General features: G+C 41.7%; 1 protein-coding gene across 1 annotated transcript; it reads right to left on the reverse strand.

Annotated features, from left to right (window-relative positions):
* Positions 1 to 12,923: 12,923 nt before the first annotated feature.
* On the reverse strand, positions 12,924 to 13,334 carry LOC143556912 (protein SRC2 homolog). The gene is made up of 2 exons (XM_077046125.1): positions 12,996 to 13,334; positions 12,924 to 12,944 (listed from the first exon to the last, which is right to left on the reverse strand). The coding sequence occupies exons 1-2, from the start codon at positions 13,332 to 13,334 to the stop codon at positions 12,924 to 12,926; spliced, it is 360 nt and encodes a 119-aa protein (XP_076902240.1).
* Between the last annotated feature and the right edge of the window lie 5,395 nt (positions 13,335 to 18,729).

An 18,729-nucleotide genomic window follows, 5' to 3' on the forward strand; every position in this document is an offset into this window, starting at 1 on the left:
GGACATCGAGCCCCTCGTCGACCGTCTGATGACCTTCTACACCTGGAGGTGCATCCAGGGCTGGTATACCCTTGTTACTCGGATCAAGGGGTTGAAGATCTGCGCTACTGAGGGTAATCTTCGTTCTTGGAAGCGGGAGTTTTTCTACCTCTCCGCTCGCGTCGTCCCCATCGCGATGACGTTCAAGAATGGGAGGGCACTCCCTAACCTTCACGCCTCCAATTACCAGGAGACGGAATGGTTCGCCAAGATCTCCCAGATCCAGACTCTGGTTTATCGCTTCTCGGAGTCTGGGATGGTGATGCTTGGGATGAGCCGCGTGTGGAAGGATGCCGGGTCTGGGACGCCGCAAATACCCATCGTCCTTGAATACGGTTTGAACTATATTCCTTACGGTATGCTCCGTCTTTTGTGTTGGTTTAGGATTTACTTCTAACATTATCTTTTTTATTTCAGAGGGGAACGACTTACAGTCGCTCTTGCATCCGCGGGAGACTGGTGGTCCCGCACGGTTGGGTACTCGTGATCTCGATGAGAACGAGTTGCCCATTTTGGAGCAGACGGCGGATAGATTCGTAGAGGTCTACCCGCCGGACCACGAAATTTTAAGCGCCACTCGGCCAGGTAAGGAGTTCTTTAATCCTCGTCCTCTCCATGCTCAAACTTCTGCTGGAATTCCTCTGATTTTGTCATCTTCTGATGAGGGATTCGCAGATGGGCCTTTCTTTGTGAGGAAGAAGAAGGCTGCTGGCGTGAAGGGCAAGGCGAAGGTTGCTTCCGTCGTCAACCTGGGGAATCAGTCTGATTCTGAGACTGAAAGTGAGGAGGCGGCGGGGAACCTTGGTGGTGGTGACGAGACCGTAAGCTCGTCACTGATAATCTGGGGGTTAAGTAATGTTTCCCACGAGGATGAGGTCCAGCAGAGAAGGTTGTTCTTCAGGTGACCTGCAAAACAGACACCGTAAGCTCGTCACTGAGAAGGGGGGGGGGGTTCCTCCTTGTGACCACCCTCCGGCGTGAGAATCAGACTAGATTGCTCTGAATATAAGTGTATATTAAGAGATTGCTAGATAAGATAAGATAATGAGATATCAGATGATGTCCTTACCATTCCAAGGTGTTGGAGTATTTATAGCCGAAGGTAGGTTTCCTAGAAGGTACAGCCGGCTGAATAGTATTCCTGTTCTACCAACAGTGGACTACGCTCAAGCCATGCTGGTTGGTGGATAGGCTACGGCCTACAGTGACAAGGTCGGCTGTATACTGTTCCTTTACTGCCGGCTATGCACTGTTCCACCAACTGTAGGCTGCGCAAGTCCCACAGTAAGGGTTGGTGAGTAGGCAGCGGCTAATAGTGACAAACAGTACTAGAGGGTGCTCCTCCTCGTACTGTTGTCGGTGAGCTGTCACCCTGTGATTGGTTCATGGGCGTCTCTGGTCAGATCGTCTGTTTTGCCCATACCTTGGTAGGTATAGTACAAAAGATCTTCCAGAAGCATACGGACTGGCTCATTTGGGCGGGAGTATTCCCGCCTTGCTCATTCCTTCAGGTGACTACTGAAGTAGCAATGGTGCCTTGTGCGTGTAGCCTTGCTATCAGTGCGGGTAGCCTTCCCTGATGGCTTGTATCCGCAACTGCGGGAACAAGCGGGGTACTTCACCATTGGGAGGCTTTCCCTGCGGGTACAGCTGGCGTACTGCGCGTAAGGTGTTCTCTGAGCATGGTGGGTCCTGCGGAAGCAGTTGGTCGTTGCGCAGACGTCCCTGTTCAAGGTGAGTCTTGCGGGTCCAACTGGGCTCTGCTGGGACCTACCTCTTCAACTGGGCTCTGCCGGGGCAGATTACGGATAATCTGGGGGTTAAGTAATGTTTCCCACGAGGATGAGGTCCAGCAGAGAAGGTTGTTCTTCAGGTGACCTGCAAAACAGACACCGTAAGCTCGTCACTGAGAAGGGGGGGGGGGTTCCTCCTTGTGACCACCCTCCGGCGTGAGAATCAGACTAGATTGCTCTGAATATAAGTGTATATTAAGAGATTGCTAGATAAGATAAGATAATGAGATATCAGATGATGTCCTTACCATTCCAAGGTGTTGGAGTATTTATAGCCGAAGGTAGGTTTCCTAGAAGGTACAGCCGGCTGAATAGTATTCCTGTTCTACCAACAGTGGACTACGCTCAAGCCATGCTGGTTGGTGGATAGGCTGCGGCCTACAGTGACAAGGTCGGCTGTATACTGTTCCTTTACTGCCGGCTATGCACTGTTCCACCAACTGTAGGCTGCGCACGTCCCACAGTAAGGGTTGGTGAGTAGGCAGCGGCTAATAGTGACAAACAGTACTAGAGGGTGCTCCTCCTCGTACTGTTGTCGGTGAGCTGTCACCCTGTGATTGGTTCATGGGCGTCTCTGGTCAGATCGTCTGTTTTGCCCATACCTTGGTAGGTATAGTACAAAAGATCTTCCAGAAGCATACGGACTGGCTCATTTGGGCGGGAGTATTCCCGCCTTGCTCATTCCTTCAGGTGACTACTGAAGTAGCAATGGTGCCTTGTGCGTGTAGCCTTGCTATCAGTGCGGGTAGCCTTCCCTGATGGCTTGTATCCGCAACTGCGGGAACAAGCGGGGTACTTCACCATTGGGAGGCTTTCCCTGCGGGTACAGCTGGCGTACTGCGCGTAAGGTGTTCGCTGAGCATGGTGGGTCCTGCGGAAGCAGTTGGTCGTTGCGCAGACGTCCCTGTTCAAGGTGAGTCTTGCGGGTCCAACTGGGCTCTGCTGGGACCTACCTCTTCAACTGGGCTCTGCCGGGGCAGATTACGGATAATCTGGGGGTTAAGTAATGTTTCCCACGAGGATGAGGTCCAGCAGAGAAGGTTGTTCTTCAGGTGACCTGCAAAACAGACACCGTAAGCTCGTCACTGAGAAGGGGGGGGGGTTCCTCCTTGTGACCACCCTCCGGCGTGAGAATCAGACTAGATTGCTCTGAATATAAGTGTATATTAAGAGATTGCTAGATAAGATAAGATAATGAGATATCAGATGATGTCCTTACCATTCCAAGGTGTTGGAGTATTTATAGCCGAAGGTAGGTTTCCTAGAAGGTACAGCCGGCTGAATAGTATTCCTGTTCTACCAACAGTGGACTACGCTCAAGCCATGCTGGTTGGTGGATAGGCTGCGGCCTACAGTGACAAGGTCGGCTGTATACTGTTCCTTTACTGCCGGCTATGCACTGTTCCACCAACTGTAGGCTGCGCACGTCCCACAGTAAGGGTTGGTGAGTAGGCAGCGGCTAATAGTGACAAACAGTACTAGAGGGTGCTCCTCCTCGTACTGTTGTCGGTGAGCTGTCACCCTGTGATTGGTTCATGGGCGTCTCTGGTCAGATCGTCTGTTTTGCCCATACCTTGGTAGGTATAGTACAAAAGATCTTCCAGAAGCATACGGACTGGCTCATTTGGGCGGGAGTATTCCCGCCTTGCTCATTCCTTCAGGTGACTACTGAAGTAGCAATGGTGCCTTGTGCGTGTAGCCTTGCTATCAGTGCGGGTAGCCTTCCCTGATGGCTTGTATCCGCAACTGCGGGAACAAGCGGGGTACTTCACCATTGGGAGGCTTTCCCTGCGGGTACAGCTGGCGTACTGCGCGTAAGGTGTTCGCTGAGCATGGTGGGTCCTGCGGAAGCAGTTGGTCGTTGCGCAGACGTCCCTGTTCAAGGTGAGTCTTGCGGGTCCAACTGGGCTCTGCTGGGACCTACCTCTTCAACTGGGCTCTGCCGGGGCAGATTACGGATAATCTGGGGGTTAAGTAATGTTTCCCACGAGGATGAGGTCCAGCAGAGAAGGTTGTTCTTCAGGTGACCTGCAAAACAGACACCGTAAGCTCGTCACTGAGAAGGGGGGGGGTTCCTCCTTGTGACCACCCTCCGGCGTGAGAATCAGACTAGATTGCTCTGAATATAAGTGTATATTAAGAGATTGCTAGATAAGATAAGATAATGAGATATCAGATGATGTCCTTACCATTCCAAGGTGTTGGAGTATTTATAGCCGAAGGTAGGTTTCCTAGAAGGTACAGCCGGCTGAATAGTATTCCTGTTCTACCAACAGTGGACTACGCTCAAGCCATGCTGGTTGGTGGATAGGCTGCGGCCTACAGTGACAAGGTCGGCTGTATACTGTTCCTTTACTGCCGGCTATGCACTGTTCCACCAACTGTAGGCTGCGCACGTCCCACAGTAAGGGTTGGTGAGTAGGCAGCGGCTAATAGTGACAAACAGTACTAGAGGGTGCTCCTCCTCGTACTGTTGTCGGTGAGCTGTCACCCTGTGATTGGTTCATGGGCGTCTCTGGTCAGATCGTCTGTTTTGCCCATACCTTGGTAGGTATAGTACAAAAGATCTTCCAGAAGCATACGGACTGGCTCATTTGGGCGGGAGTATTCCCGCCTTGCTCATTCCTTCAGGTGACTACTGAAGTAGCAATAGTGCCTTGTGCGTGTAGCCTTGCTATCAGTGCGGGTAGCCTTCCCTGATGGCTTGTATCCGCAACTGCGGGAACAAGCGGGGTACTTCACCATTGGGAGGCTTTCCCTGCGGGTACAGCTGGCGTACTGCGCGTAAGGTGTTCTCTGAGCATGGTGGGTCCTGCGGAAGCAGTTGGTCGTTGCGCAGACGTCCCTGTTCAAGGTGAGTCTTGCGGGTCCAACTGGGCTCTGCTGGGACCTACCTCTTCAGTGAAAAAAGTGATTTTGTCATAGTTGAAGATAATGAGGAGGTTGAAGATGACGTTTTGGACCAAGACGGGAATAACGCTTTGCAACTCGTAATTCCACGGGTGATGGAGGCTCGACAAAGCTAATCGGGTCGGGCTTTAGAAAGTCGGTCTTACTCGGGTAAAGACCGAGGACTGACCCGAGACCGAAATCCATAAAGATCTGGAACCGATGGGGACCTGACTAACATACATACGGTCTGGGTTTCGGGTTTTGCAGGGTCGGGTTTCGGGTTTTTTTCGGGTTACCCGATATTTGCACACCCCTAACGTCGACTTTTAAGACTAATCTATAACTTGACAACCTTAGATTTTAAGGTCATTTAAAAAATTATGAAACTAATACTTTCTTGTAACGTATCATTTTATGACTGATAGAACATGGATAGCGAACACTTGCTAGTTTCTTGAGCGACCTCATTTTTCGGTGCAAGTATAAATCGCTCACAAAAGAAACTGTATTTTTAAAATCTTCAGTAATAGAAGAATATACAAAGTCAAATTATCATATGATTAATAGTGTGCTAATGTCTAACATGTGTAATCCAAATATAAGTTGTTTTATCCACCTGAAAAACCAAAATATGTAGTCTAGTGTTTATATTTTTGTGGATTTTAAGATTATGAACTTAACATAAATATTGGGTTGATTAAATAGTTAACTAAACAGAAGTTGTTAATGACTACTTTTTTAAACCAACCCGTGGAACGAAACTCGTTTTAATCATAAATTGTTTTGACTTGAACCATGTTCGATATTTTATCCTGTTAAAGAAACTCGCTCGTTTAAGTTAACATAAACACTAAGAATACATCAATAGTGAATTTGTCTTTTCAGAGTTTGAAAGATAAAAACTTGTAATTTATTAAATAATTATATATATTTAATAAGTTAAAGTTTATTGAAATTTAATTTTAAAATTAATGTTGTCTCTTCATCCAATAATATCATTTCTTATAAAACCTTAATTAATATAATATATTTAAAACCTTAATTTTTAGAATCAATATTCAATATCAACGTGAAAATTGGTTACTTATAAAAGCCTAATATTAATAACTAATATACTATATTTATATAAAATACATATTTATGTTGGTATTTAATTGATCAAATAAGGAAATAATTATTAAAAGGAGAAAATGAAAGATTAAAAAGTAAAAAAATTGAAATACAAAACTATTAATAAAAAAAGAATTATCAAAGGTATTTAATATGAGAGAGAGGAGGGGAAATTTTTGTAAGGTTCAATTTGGTGATAACATGTGGCACTTAATAAGTTTTATTTATTATACAGTATAGATGTTGGGTATATTCACTACTATAAAACCGGGCATTTGTGATTGTAACTAGCGGTAGAGAAAACCTCCTTCGCTAATCCATTTGTTGCGCCTGAAGTCAAATTTCCCCGATTTTAGCAACTAAATGACATTTTTGCAACCGATATGTGACCATCATATTTGCGACCGCCTAGGACTGGAAAGCCATAATCTTATAGTTTTGATTTATTAGATGTTTAATTATTTGCAATCGACTTAACACAACCCTTCTCCAAATGTGAAATTCGGTTGCTGATACTCTCATACCCCGTTTTGTAGCACCGGCCACATATCAATACCAATCATAAACGTTGACATAACATAGCATAGCATAGCACAACATATCATAACAAAATTTGGTCATTTTCATACTACTATGAGGCCTTACAATGTAAGATGATCTTCTATATTAACAGCTAATATTATATTCCTTGTAGTGCTTTTGGAGAAGAAACACCCCTAAAGTTATACATACCAATCTATCATCAAATCAAGTCAAGCCGTAATCGTAATAACCTTTTCTAGCATGTTCTTAGATCGATCCCACCTGTTATTTAATCTACAGATGATTTGGGTTGCTGCTGCTGTTGCTGTATTTGGTGGTTATAACCCACCTGTTGTGGAGGGTAGTTTGCATATCCGGGTGGTGCTGCAATGGGTGGATTCTACCAGCCAACGTCTGTACCGTATTGAGGGCAGTTTGCATATCCCGGTGACTGATGGTACGCCGGAACCATCGCTTGTTGGTATGTAGTCGCCGGAGGATGAGAACTGCCGGTGGTGGCGTCTCGAGCCGGACAAACTCTGTCTCTAAACTGGTGCGAAAATGTAAATGTACCTGTCGAAACATGAAATGAATCTGACCTGATCCATGACGATGTTTCCACGGATTTTTGAGATGAACGAACCACGACTTGATCTTCTTCTTCGATTGCTTGAGACCTGCAATGGTTTTTCGGGGGTGTGGAGGTGACTGCTAAGAAATCTCAAAGATCTCTTGTTTACAGACACAAAAAAGTGGTGGTGGCTCTTATTGAGCATGACCCCCTAATAAGGAGGTGGAGACCTCCTTATATAGAGAGCCTCTTGGCCACCATCATGGTACCCTAATGGGCCTAGCCCAGTTAGGGTTACCTCCACAAAACCCCCTCAGGCCAATAACATTGTATTAGTCCATGTAATAAAATAAGCCAAACATAATAAATTTAGGGTCGTAAAACCGGGTTTAGTACCATACCCCTACAAGCCCCCCAAGTCCAGCGTTGCTCCTGGGCGCGCAAGCGTCTAGGTGGAGCGCTGGACTTTATGAGGGGTGTTAGGTCATGAAGCGGTTTTTTCCCTTTTCTTTGGCCTTGTCTCTATTGTCTTTGAGTTTTGGGAGGTTTTCTTCATGATGGTGACATGTTGTGGTCTTTATGATAATGATGGTGCCCTGGCATGAATAAGATATAGCACGCATCATAACAATAGTGGCGCGAGGCCTGATAAAGGGTAAAGCGCGCATCTCGATAATAATGTAACATAACTTGCGCGCGAGGCAGCTTACGAAGAATAATAAAGCTTGCGCGCGAGGCGACTTACGAGCTATAAGAATAATAAAGCCTGCGCGCGTGGCGACTTACGAGCTATAAGAATAATAAAGCCTGCGCGCGAGGCGACTTATGAGCTATAAGAATAATAAAGCCTGCGCGTTAGTCGACTTACGAGCTATAAGAATAATAAAGCCTGCGCGCGTGGCGGCTTACGAGCTATAATAATAATAAGGCCTGCGCGCGTGGCGACTTACGAGCTGTAAGAATAATAAAGCTTGCGCGAGTTGCGGCTTACGAGCTATAATAATAATAAAGCCTGCGCGCGTGGCGGCTTACTAGCTATAATAATAATAAAGCCAGCGCGCGTGGCGACTTACGAGCTGTAAGAATAATAAAGCCTGCGCGAGTTGCGGCTTACGAGCTGTAATAATAATAAAGCCTGCGCGCGTGGCGACTTACGAGCTATAAGAATAATAAAGCCTGCGCGCGTGGCGACTTACGAGCTATAAGAATAATAAAGCCTGCGCGCGTGGCGACTTACGAGCTATAAGAATAATAAAGCCTGCGCGCGTGGCGGCTTACGAGCTATAATAATAATAAAGCCTGCGCGCGAGGCGACTTACGAGCTATAAGAATAATGAAGCCTGCGCGCGAGGCGACTTATGAGTTGTAATGATAATGATAATGACTGGCCCACAAGGGCCTTTTCTACGCAGGATGACTATCCCAGCTTGTCTTCAAACTAATAATGGAGGCACAAACGGCCATAGTAATAATGTTATGGGTGCTTGTGCGACTCGTAGCCGAACATTGGCGCGTGGCCGTTTGGGATATTGTTAGGTTCCCGCCCTAAGATTCGGATGTCCTCCATCGTGATAATGCAGTGGTGGTATACCACGATAGTCCCCTAGTTCATTGCTGCTAAATGAGGTTGTCCTTATCCTGATTTGGGATTAGACTATTCTCATTTGCCTTGTCGCTTGCGCATAGGCTTTGGCTTTGTGTTATGCGCCACGCGCAGATGTTGCATGCGCGTGCGCGTAAACTTTATGTCATGCACCATGCGCAGATGTTGCGTGCGCGTGCGCGTAGACTGTGTGTCATGCGCAGATGTTTCATGCGCTTGCGCATAGGCTTTGGTTTTTTCATGCGCCACACGCAGATGTCGCATGCGCATGCGCGTAGACTTTATGTCCCGCGCCACGCGCAGATGTTGCATGCGCGTGCGCGTAGACTTTGTGTTATGCGCCATGCGCAGATGTTGCGTGCACTGATGTGATGTGTGAGCATATGATGCGTAAGCACATTTAATATGCGTGAGCATATGTGATGCGTGAGCATATGTGGTGCATGAGCATGTGATATGCGACTGCACTCAAGCATCATGGTGGTGCGCATGTTGAACGGAACGGAGCCGCGTTAGGTCTTGTATTCGGCGCGAAGCCGTATGGGTTTATGAGGACTCCCAACCTTTAAGTTTGGCGCTTGGCCCGATGGGTTTATGAGGATTCCCAACCTTTAAGTTTGGCGCGTGGCCTGATGGGTTTATGAGGATTCCCAACCTTTAAGTATGGCGAGTAGCCATATGGGATATTATGAGGATTCCCAACCTTTAAGTATGGCGCGTAGCAATATGGGATATTATGAGGATTCCCGACCTTTAAGTATGGCGCGTAGCCATATGGGATATTATGAGGATTCCCGACCTTTAAGTATGGCGCGTAGCCATATGGGATATTATGAGGATTCCCGACCTTTAAGTATGGCGCGTAGCCATATGGGATATTATGAGGATTCCCAACCTTTAAGTTTGGCGCGTGGCCTGATGCGCGCATGCACGGCGATGGAGTGGTGACTCACGAGCGTGCGTGCGTGGCGGAGGTCTCTTGCGCAAAACCCACATGGTGGTTTCCGCGGTGGTTTCCACGGGCGTTCACGCATGTCGGCGGAATGGTGACCCGCTGGCGAGCATGCGTGGTGGCAGTCTTCTGCGCAAAACCCACATGGCGGAGGTCTTTTGCGCGAAACCCACATGGTGGTTCCCGCGGCGGCACATGCATGGCTGCGGAGTGAGAATCCGCGGGCGCGCGTACATGGCGGCGGAAGTATGGTAATTTTTGGATCTGCAATTTAAGAGTTAGATCTGCAATTTTAAACCTAAAATCCAGGTCTGTAATCTAGATCTAGATCTGTAAATCAGATCTAGATAGATCTGAGGCTCGGAGCGGATTTAAAACCATCACAGATCCGGAGACTTGATCATTCGAATCAGGCAGTTTCTTTTTGCACAGATCTGGAAGTCTCCTTTAGATCTATGGATCTTTTGAGCTTTAATAGAACAAGCCTTGAAGCCTTTTTCTGTAAACTTCCAGATCTGGGTTTTTCCTGGGAGAGATCTGACAGCCGAGAGGAAGATCGCAGGGTAGTTCGTTGCCGTCCCACGGATGGCGCCAATGTCGAAACATGAAATGAATCTGACCTGATCCATGACGATGTTTCCACGGATTTTTGAGATGAACGAACCACGACTTGATCTTCTTCTTCGATTGCTTGAGACCTGCAATGGTTTTTCGGGGGTGTGGAGATGACTGCTAAGAAATCTCAAAGATCTCTTGTTTACAGACACAAAAAAGTGGTGGTGGCTCTTATTGAGCATGACCCCCTAATAAGGAGGTGGAGACCTCCTTATATAGAGAGCCTCATGGCCACCATCATGGTACCCTAATGGGCCTAGCCCAGTTAGGGTTACCTCCACAAAACCCCCTCAGGCCAATAACATTGTATTAGTCCATGTAATAAAATAAGCCAAACATAATAAATTTAGGGTCGTAAAACCGGGTTTAGTACCATACCCCTACTAACATTGTATTAGTCCATGTAATAAAATAAGCCAAACATAATAAATTTAGGGTCGTAAAACCGGGTTTAGTACCATACCCCTACAGTACCACCAACGGATTTTCCTCTCAAGGATTGCACCGGTATTATGCATGCCATTCAAAAGTTTAAAATAGGCTATTTAAGAATATTGAACTAATATATATTTAATAGTGATATTATGAAGTGAATACGGTGTTCTCATACGTGTAAGCTTATACACGAAACTCATCAAAACTACGTAGTTTTGATTAAAGACAGTCCAAATTTAAATATCTTTTTCCTAATCCCTACCATTGATAATCAATTTCTCAACAACCTAATATCCGACGCACAGTCTCCAAAGGTTTCAATGATTCGATCTAAGACTTTTTCAAGTCTTTTGTTCTCGTATTGCAATTGATTGTTAGCAGTCAATCAATTTTAAAATTGATTTGTATTCTCTCTAGTGTTTTCATCAGATACTAATTCCCAATTGAATATGTGATTGCGTATGATATTTTTTCTTTTAGCAATTCAATTCATTCATATTTACTCCCATTATTAAGCATCAATTCCAATTTGTATTTTACTAATATTAACAATGAGCTGTACGTCAATTGAATATAAATATTTTAACTTTTGTGTTGATACAACACACACAATTAAACAGATTAACAAGTTTAGTAAGAGAAGAAACTTTCTGAAACAAACCTAACTGATGATATTGTTGCAAATAGGTATTCAGTCTACGGTAGAGATTCCGATGTTAATGCAAAGAAAAGGAAAAGACATAGATGACACTGGTAAAAATATAGTTTTAATAAAAAATTGCATTAATTTCAGATCGAAGCCTTCGGAGACGGTGGTTCGGAGATTAGGTTGTTTGAGAAATAGATGGTCGATGGTAGGGATTAGGGGAAATATTGAACTTTGACTTTTTAATCAAAACTACGTAGTTTTGATGAGTTTTACGTTTAAGCTTACACGCATGACGTCATCGTATTCACTTTCCCCATTATATATATATATATATATATATATATATATATATATATATATATATATATATATATATAACTAATTTACATTATTTAATTTAAATTTTTTCTATATTTCAATAAAACCTTTTTTAAAGTTGAGACGTTCAAAATATAAAGTATATATATATATATATATATCATGCTACTAGTATGATCATCCTGTGTTACGAGAGTTTATTTATTTAAGTTTTTGTTTTTTAATTGTTTTGCTATTTTGTGATGATTTATTTTATTTTTTAATGTAGTTTGTTTTAATTTAATACATATATATTAGTTTGCTATTATATTTTTGCGTTTGAGTATTTTCAATTGATATGTGTAGGTTTTTTTAGATTTTTAACGAACAAAAATACACGAACACGAACATGTTGATTTTTTTAAATGAACAAACATGAACACAAATATCTGTCTAATGAAAAATGGGACATTGATGTAGTTGACGATGACGGGTAGTATAAGAAGTTAACCGGCGATGGAGATTATAAACCAGCAATGGAGAACATGTAAAGAATATAGATTAATTTAGGGTTTGAGGATTAAAGTATTTACCAATAAATAAGATCTTATAACTCATTTGAGAGTTATTAGGGTTTGGTAAGACCCATAACCCGTGGAAATTAGTCTTTGATAATTAAGGAGTTATTTCACAAATAAATTAGATTTTATAACCCGTTTAAGGGTTATCCGGGTTTGGTGGAATCCATGACCCGCAAAAATTAATGTTTGATTATGAAAGAGTTTCACAAATAAATGAGATATTATAACTCATTTAAAGACTATCTGGGTTTAGAAATCAAGCAATCTGGTGGCTCTAGAGAATGAGGGGACAACCTGAGAGCGACACGTAGGATTTCATAGTAGACAATTATATATATAGTTAGATTAGAGAGACTAAATTATATATTAAATAAAAACTAAAAAGTAAATATAATTAATAATTAAAAGAGAAATTTAACATACAAATTAAATTAAAGTGCTATAATTATATATAAAAGTAGTGTAATTAAGTAATTACACTTATTTGATCCGAACCCAATTATAAATGTCACATTAGCTAATTCAACTTTTCTTTAAAACTCTAAAACATAAATTTGAAACGAAAAAAAAAACATGTTTCCCGTCTGTTATATATTGAAAACGACGAAAATCATGTAAATAACGCTTGTACGTTGTTCATTAATAATTTAATAAAACAATAAGTAGACATATATGCAAGTGTTTAATGGATAACACTTAAAACAAAAGATTTAAATGTATTATGCGGCTCTAGTAGTATTCAAAATATTTGTTATGGGGTGGGTGATTTCGGAATTAATATAACACTATGTGATTTTTACAGTTCTAAATGTTTTTTTGTTTGATTTGAACGCCTCCTTGTAACCCAAAACCGAACTTTCAAATTTAAAACCATTTTTCAAATTCCTACAATATTTACAAATTAGAACTGTTAATATTAATATAACTAATAGTAACCTGGTAGTCGACGACATGTTCGGAAGCAGTGGAGTTTGTCTCAAGAAGTTCACTGACCGGAATAGACACCTCGCCAATGTCTTTATCACCACACATACGGTTTTGCCGGAGAACAAAGAGGAGGGTGGTGGTATGAATAGCCGACTCCTCCACCGGAAACTTGATCCGGTGGTTCCATTTCGGGTTTCGCCCTTGCGATGAATGTGTCCTTTTCTCAACCACCGAGTTACCATTCAACAACGAAACCACGACGTACACCCTCATCCGGAACGAAAACAAGAAATTGTCTAGACCATTGGCGGAGATCACCATGATATCCAACGGCCGGTAATTATCCATGCTTTTGTCTTGTTGTTTTGTTGATCTTTTTCATACAACCCGAACCATTGTAGGTTCTGAGGCATGAAAAAAATCAAGAAATTAGGGTGTGTGTGTGTGGGGTACGTAAGTATGAAGAAATTTAATTTTTAGATACGTACGCCAAAAGTGGTGGTAGGGTGGATAACCGCGGCGGAGTTGGTGGCCCTACGGTGGCTAGGATTAAGGAGGACTTGTAACATGTTACCGGAAAAAGGATATGGACATATAGGAGAGATGATGTGAAGGATGGAGGAGAGAGATTAGTGGGTTGCCATTGTTTTCTAATTTGCATGCATGCAAATTCAAGAAAATATAAGAATTTAATCATTTATACACTAATTAATTGAAGCTTCAAGTTTAGTATATGATCAAAAGGTTATATATAACTTATAAGTTCCTTAAAAAGGGCACAAATAGACTTTATAATATTTGGTATCACAATTTTGTTTTGAGGTGTAAATGAGTCGAGCTAGTGTGAACCGATCGCAAGTCAGTTGGTGATATTAAACAAGCCATGATCTCTGTTGTGTTCTACGGTGAAGCGACTGCATCCCTTCTGAAAGGAATCAATCAATCAATCAAGCCCTGTATATCCCACCGCATAGCACGCTGTCGGTAGGGTCAAGGGAGGGTGGGATGTAGGCAAGTCTTTCCTCTATCCGTGAGAATAGAGAGGCTGCTTCCAGAGAGACCCCCAGCTCATAAAGCTACATACATGTTATCAGAGTAAACATACATCCTACAAGCAAAGACACTTAGCAATACATAGATAGCAAACTACCAAAAAAACAAGGAATCTGTAACCTACTAAGAATAGGGCATACGAAACAAAAAGCAACATCAAACAAAATATATTCATAAACAACAAGGAGCAAGGCTAGCCAACTAGACCCTAAATAGAAAGCTAAGCTAACTAGGTACCTTCACCTAGAAGTCGCTAACCTTAATCCTACGTCGCCAAGAATCTCTATCCTGGACCATGTCCTTAGAGATCTGAGGTGCAACTCTGTCAAGTCATGTCTAATTCTCTCATCCCAAGTCAATTTAGGCCTGCCTCTACTTTTCTTTCCTTCCACAATGAAGGCTTCCACTACTCTAACCGGCGCTGTTGTCGGTCTCCTCTTCACATGCCCAAACCATCTCAATCTCCCTTCCTTTATTTTCTCTTATATGCTAACTATTCCTAACCTTTCCCTGAAGACCTCATTTCTAATCCTATCTAATCTAGTGTGTCCGCACATCCACCTCAGCATCCTTATCCCTGCCACCTCCATCTTGCGCTCATGTGTCTTCTTGATGGCCCAACAGTCTGTTCCATACAACATTGCAGGTCTAACTGCGACTCTATAAAATTTCCCCTTTAATTTAGATGGGAATCGCTTGTCGCACAAAACTCCAGTGGCTGCTTTCCACCTACACCACCCAGCTCGTATGCGGTGGGTTATGTCACTGTCTATCTCTCCATTACTTTGGACAAACGATCCTAGATGTTTAAACTTCGTTATATGCGGAACCACCTGGTCCTCAATAGTGATCTAGGTATCCTCGCTATCACCAACACCACTGAAGTCACAACAAAGGTACTCTGTCTTAGAGCGGCTAATTCTTAAACCTTTATCCTCTAAAGCTACACGCCACTCCTCTAGCCTTTCGTTCAAGCTTTGTTTAGTCTCAACCACTAACACAATATCATCTGCAAAGAGCATGCACCATGGGACAGGCTCTTGAATCGACTTGGATAGCTCATCCATGACTACCGTGAAAAGAAACGGGCTTAACGTCGATCCTTGGTGGAGTCCCATCTCCACCGGGAAAAAATTAGTATCTCCTACCGGCGCCCGAACTCTAGCTTTAGTCCTGTCATATATATCTTTAATTAAGTCTATATACTTTCCAGGTATCCCTCTACCTTCTAAACTATCCCAAATTAGTCTACGTGGCACACTGTCATATGCTTTTTCAAGGTCGATGAATACCATATGTAGGTCCCTCTTTTTCTCCCTATACTTCTCCGTTAATCTTCTCAGTATGTGTATCGCTTCCGTGGTTGACCGTCCTGGCATGAAACCAAATTGGTTAACCATAACCTGCGTTTCTCTCCTAATTCGGGTCTCAGTTACTCTCTCCCATAATTTTATAGTATGACCTAACAACTTAATTCATCTGTAATTTCCACAACACTGTGCGTCTCCCTTGTTCTTGTATATGAGCACTACTACCCTACTCCTCCACTGGTATGGCATTTTTCCATTCTTGAAAATAAGGTTGAATAGAGTAGTGAGCCATTGAACTCCTTCATCCCCTAAACACTTCCAAGCCTCAATCGGTATGTTGTCTAGACCAACCGCCTTAGCCCTTCCCATCTTCCTAAGTGCTATCCTCACCTCTCCCTGTGTGATACCTCTACAGTAGGAGTTATTCCTTTGTTGTCTCTGCGCAACATGGTTGTCTGTTTCTCGTTGGTCGGTCTGTCTGCCATTAAAAAGGCTGTTAAAATAATTTTGCCATCTTTGTTTAATGTCTTGTTCCTTGATTAGGACACGCCCATCCTCTCCCTTTATATATTAAGGCTGTTAAAATAATTTGCCGTCTTTGTTTAATGTCTTGTTCCTTCTGAAAGGAATTTAGTGATTTTAAACAAGCCATATAAGTTTTAACTTTATTTGCCCAGAAAATTAGTTAGCGACAAACCCTGAGGCAAAAAACATCGGTGCGTGTTAGGTTCTCTATTAAGTGAGTTACAACCCTTATGTAAATAATTTATTATCAAGATGAATATTGAGAAATCATTTATCGAGTAACAATATGAATTGAAGATTTAATTAGGACAGAATATATATGTCATATGAATAGCTTATAAAGATATATAAGCACCCCATGCACCTTACTTCCCATACGCTTACATCCTAGGCGTACGGGGTTAACCAAAAATAAAATAACATCTCTAGCCCAATGCAATGAACTATTGATCACCTATTACAATAAGATGGACCTTGAAGCAATCATTGTCATTGTGGATTTGGGGGTTCTAAACCAGAGGAGAGGCAGAGGCAGCGAAAGAATAAGAGACAAATAATGCACTAACAAATATTCTCAAGATGATTATCCAAAATTATATTGATTGGTATTACTTCTAAATAATATGATATTAATAACCATTGATGGGAGGAGTTCCTTTTGTTGTTTATGTGTGAAGATAAATAACCTGCTTAACTTAGTCTTTAGAGTACGAATTGCTTTCACACGACGGTACTCAATGTTCAAATCCAATAGATTGTACAACTTATTAGATACCACATTTAATAGTATGTAATAAGTTTATTATCATTGATCAACCCTAAGGCTACCACAACTTGGACCTTTAACGTCCACTCTTAGGTGACCAAATTATATTTTTTTTAGAAATTGTTACGCTTGATATACTTTAAAAATTGGTAATTGTTATGCTTGATATACAAAGGAAATGTGTTAAATGGTACTCAGATCATATTTATTTGAATATTTGATAATATTTATAAAGAGAAAAAAATTAACAATATTAATATGATCACATGATTCAACTCCATTTCAAGCTTGAGAAGCTGAAGCTTTCCCAATCTTTTCATTCTTGACGCACTCTTCTTCATCATGAACATGCAAATCATCATCAATGGTGATGGCCACGGCTTTCATGCCATTTGGACCCTGCATGATGTTCTTGTGCACCTTCAAATGCTCATCAACATGAACCATTTCATTTTTTTCAGTCGATTTTCTGCATTTCCATTTCTTCATGAAGCAACACAAAGCAGTTGTTGCAAGTCCAAGAACAAATGCACATCCAAACGAGACGAAAACAATGAATATGGTGGTCATAATTAGCGAATTTTCTTGATGTGAATGATCAAATATTGTGGGGCTTTGAGATATTGGTTTGAAGTGAAATAAGAAATTTAGTAGAGAAGAATTTATAGTAAAGAATAGAGTAGCACCATGTCTTTTAAGTTTCAAGAAACTTGTCTTGAAGTCAATATTAAACTTGTAGAGTTGTAGATCATGTGTTGTTGTAAAGCATCTCTAAAGATATCTAAAGGTCATTTTCAGTTGTTTTCCTTAAAAAGGCTTGTAAAACTAACAAAATCCTTCATATAACATATAAAAAATTTGTAAAGAAACTCATATCAAGACTGATATTTGTGTGTGCACCTCTAATATATATTCTCAAGTGGAGGGTGCATGAGTAGATAAACCTATTATAACCAAGTGAACCAGTTTGAAAATAACATAAGTAGATGCAAAATGATGGTTCGGTTTAAATATTTCTGAAATTTTGATAACCAACTATATATTGGTTTAGTTTCAATAACATACATTTACAAAACTAATTGAATGAACTGAACCAAAAACGCATGCAGCGTAAACCATATCCAAGGTACTGCTTATGCCTTATAGCTTACACATAGCTAAGGCCTTTACAACATATGTTGCATATAGAGGTGCACAAATCGGGTTTTTTCTAATACCCGGGTTAGGGTATGAATCGGTTTCGGGTATGATCGGGTATTGGAAAATCGGGTATTGAGATAAATCGGGTAGGGTTCGGGTAGGGTATTGAGGAGAAAAACTCAACCCTATGTAGCCGGGTAAGGTATGATCGGGTTCGTATTGGAACCGGGTACGACCGGGCATTAATACCCGGTTTGAATTTGTAATTTTTTTATACATTTTTTAATTTGTTTAAAATTTAAATTTGCTTTGTAATGTATAAGAATAATTAAACGATATTACAAAAACCATAAATCCACTTAATTACAAATTATTTACTTAGTAATATGCATTTTACAAAAGCTTAAACATAAAAGTTATGAAGTAAACATAAAAATATACCATAAAAACTCATGTATTATTTCGGGTATTAGAAAATTGGTATCGGGTATCGGGTATAACCGGGTATCGGGTATGACCGGGTCCGGGTATTTACGGGTATAAATCGGGTACGGGTATTGACCTCAAAATGCATACCCTATCCATACCCTACGGGTAGGGTCGGTTCCGGTTTCGGGTACCCGGGTATAAAAAAAACCGGTTCCGGGTATAAAAAAAACCGGTTCCGGGTATTTTTTCGGATCCGGTTCCGGATACGGGTTTTTTGTGCACCTCTAGTTGCATACTACAAACATGCCCTTATAGTCATGTTAGTGGTGTTTACAAATTATAAATTATACTCCTAATTTTGGCCTGTATACTACTATTTATTCCATCACTTTTATCAATTTTAGTGTAATACTATTCATTACCTCAAATTTTCACAAGTAACATATGTTTACTAAATATCCAAGATAGAAAGTAAAAAGTATTTTATATAATACATACAACAATCTCATGGATGCCTATT

The sequence above is a fragment of the Bidens hawaiensis genome, unplaced genomic scaffold (genome assembly GCF_021521415.1).
Source record: "Bidens hawaiensis isolate Kalapana, Puna unplaced genomic scaffold, B.hawaiensis_p1.1 tig00018750_1, whole genome shotgun sequence".
Taxonomy (NCBI): Eukaryota; Viridiplantae; Streptophyta; class Magnoliopsida; order Asterales; family Asteraceae; genus Bidens; species Bidens hawaiensis.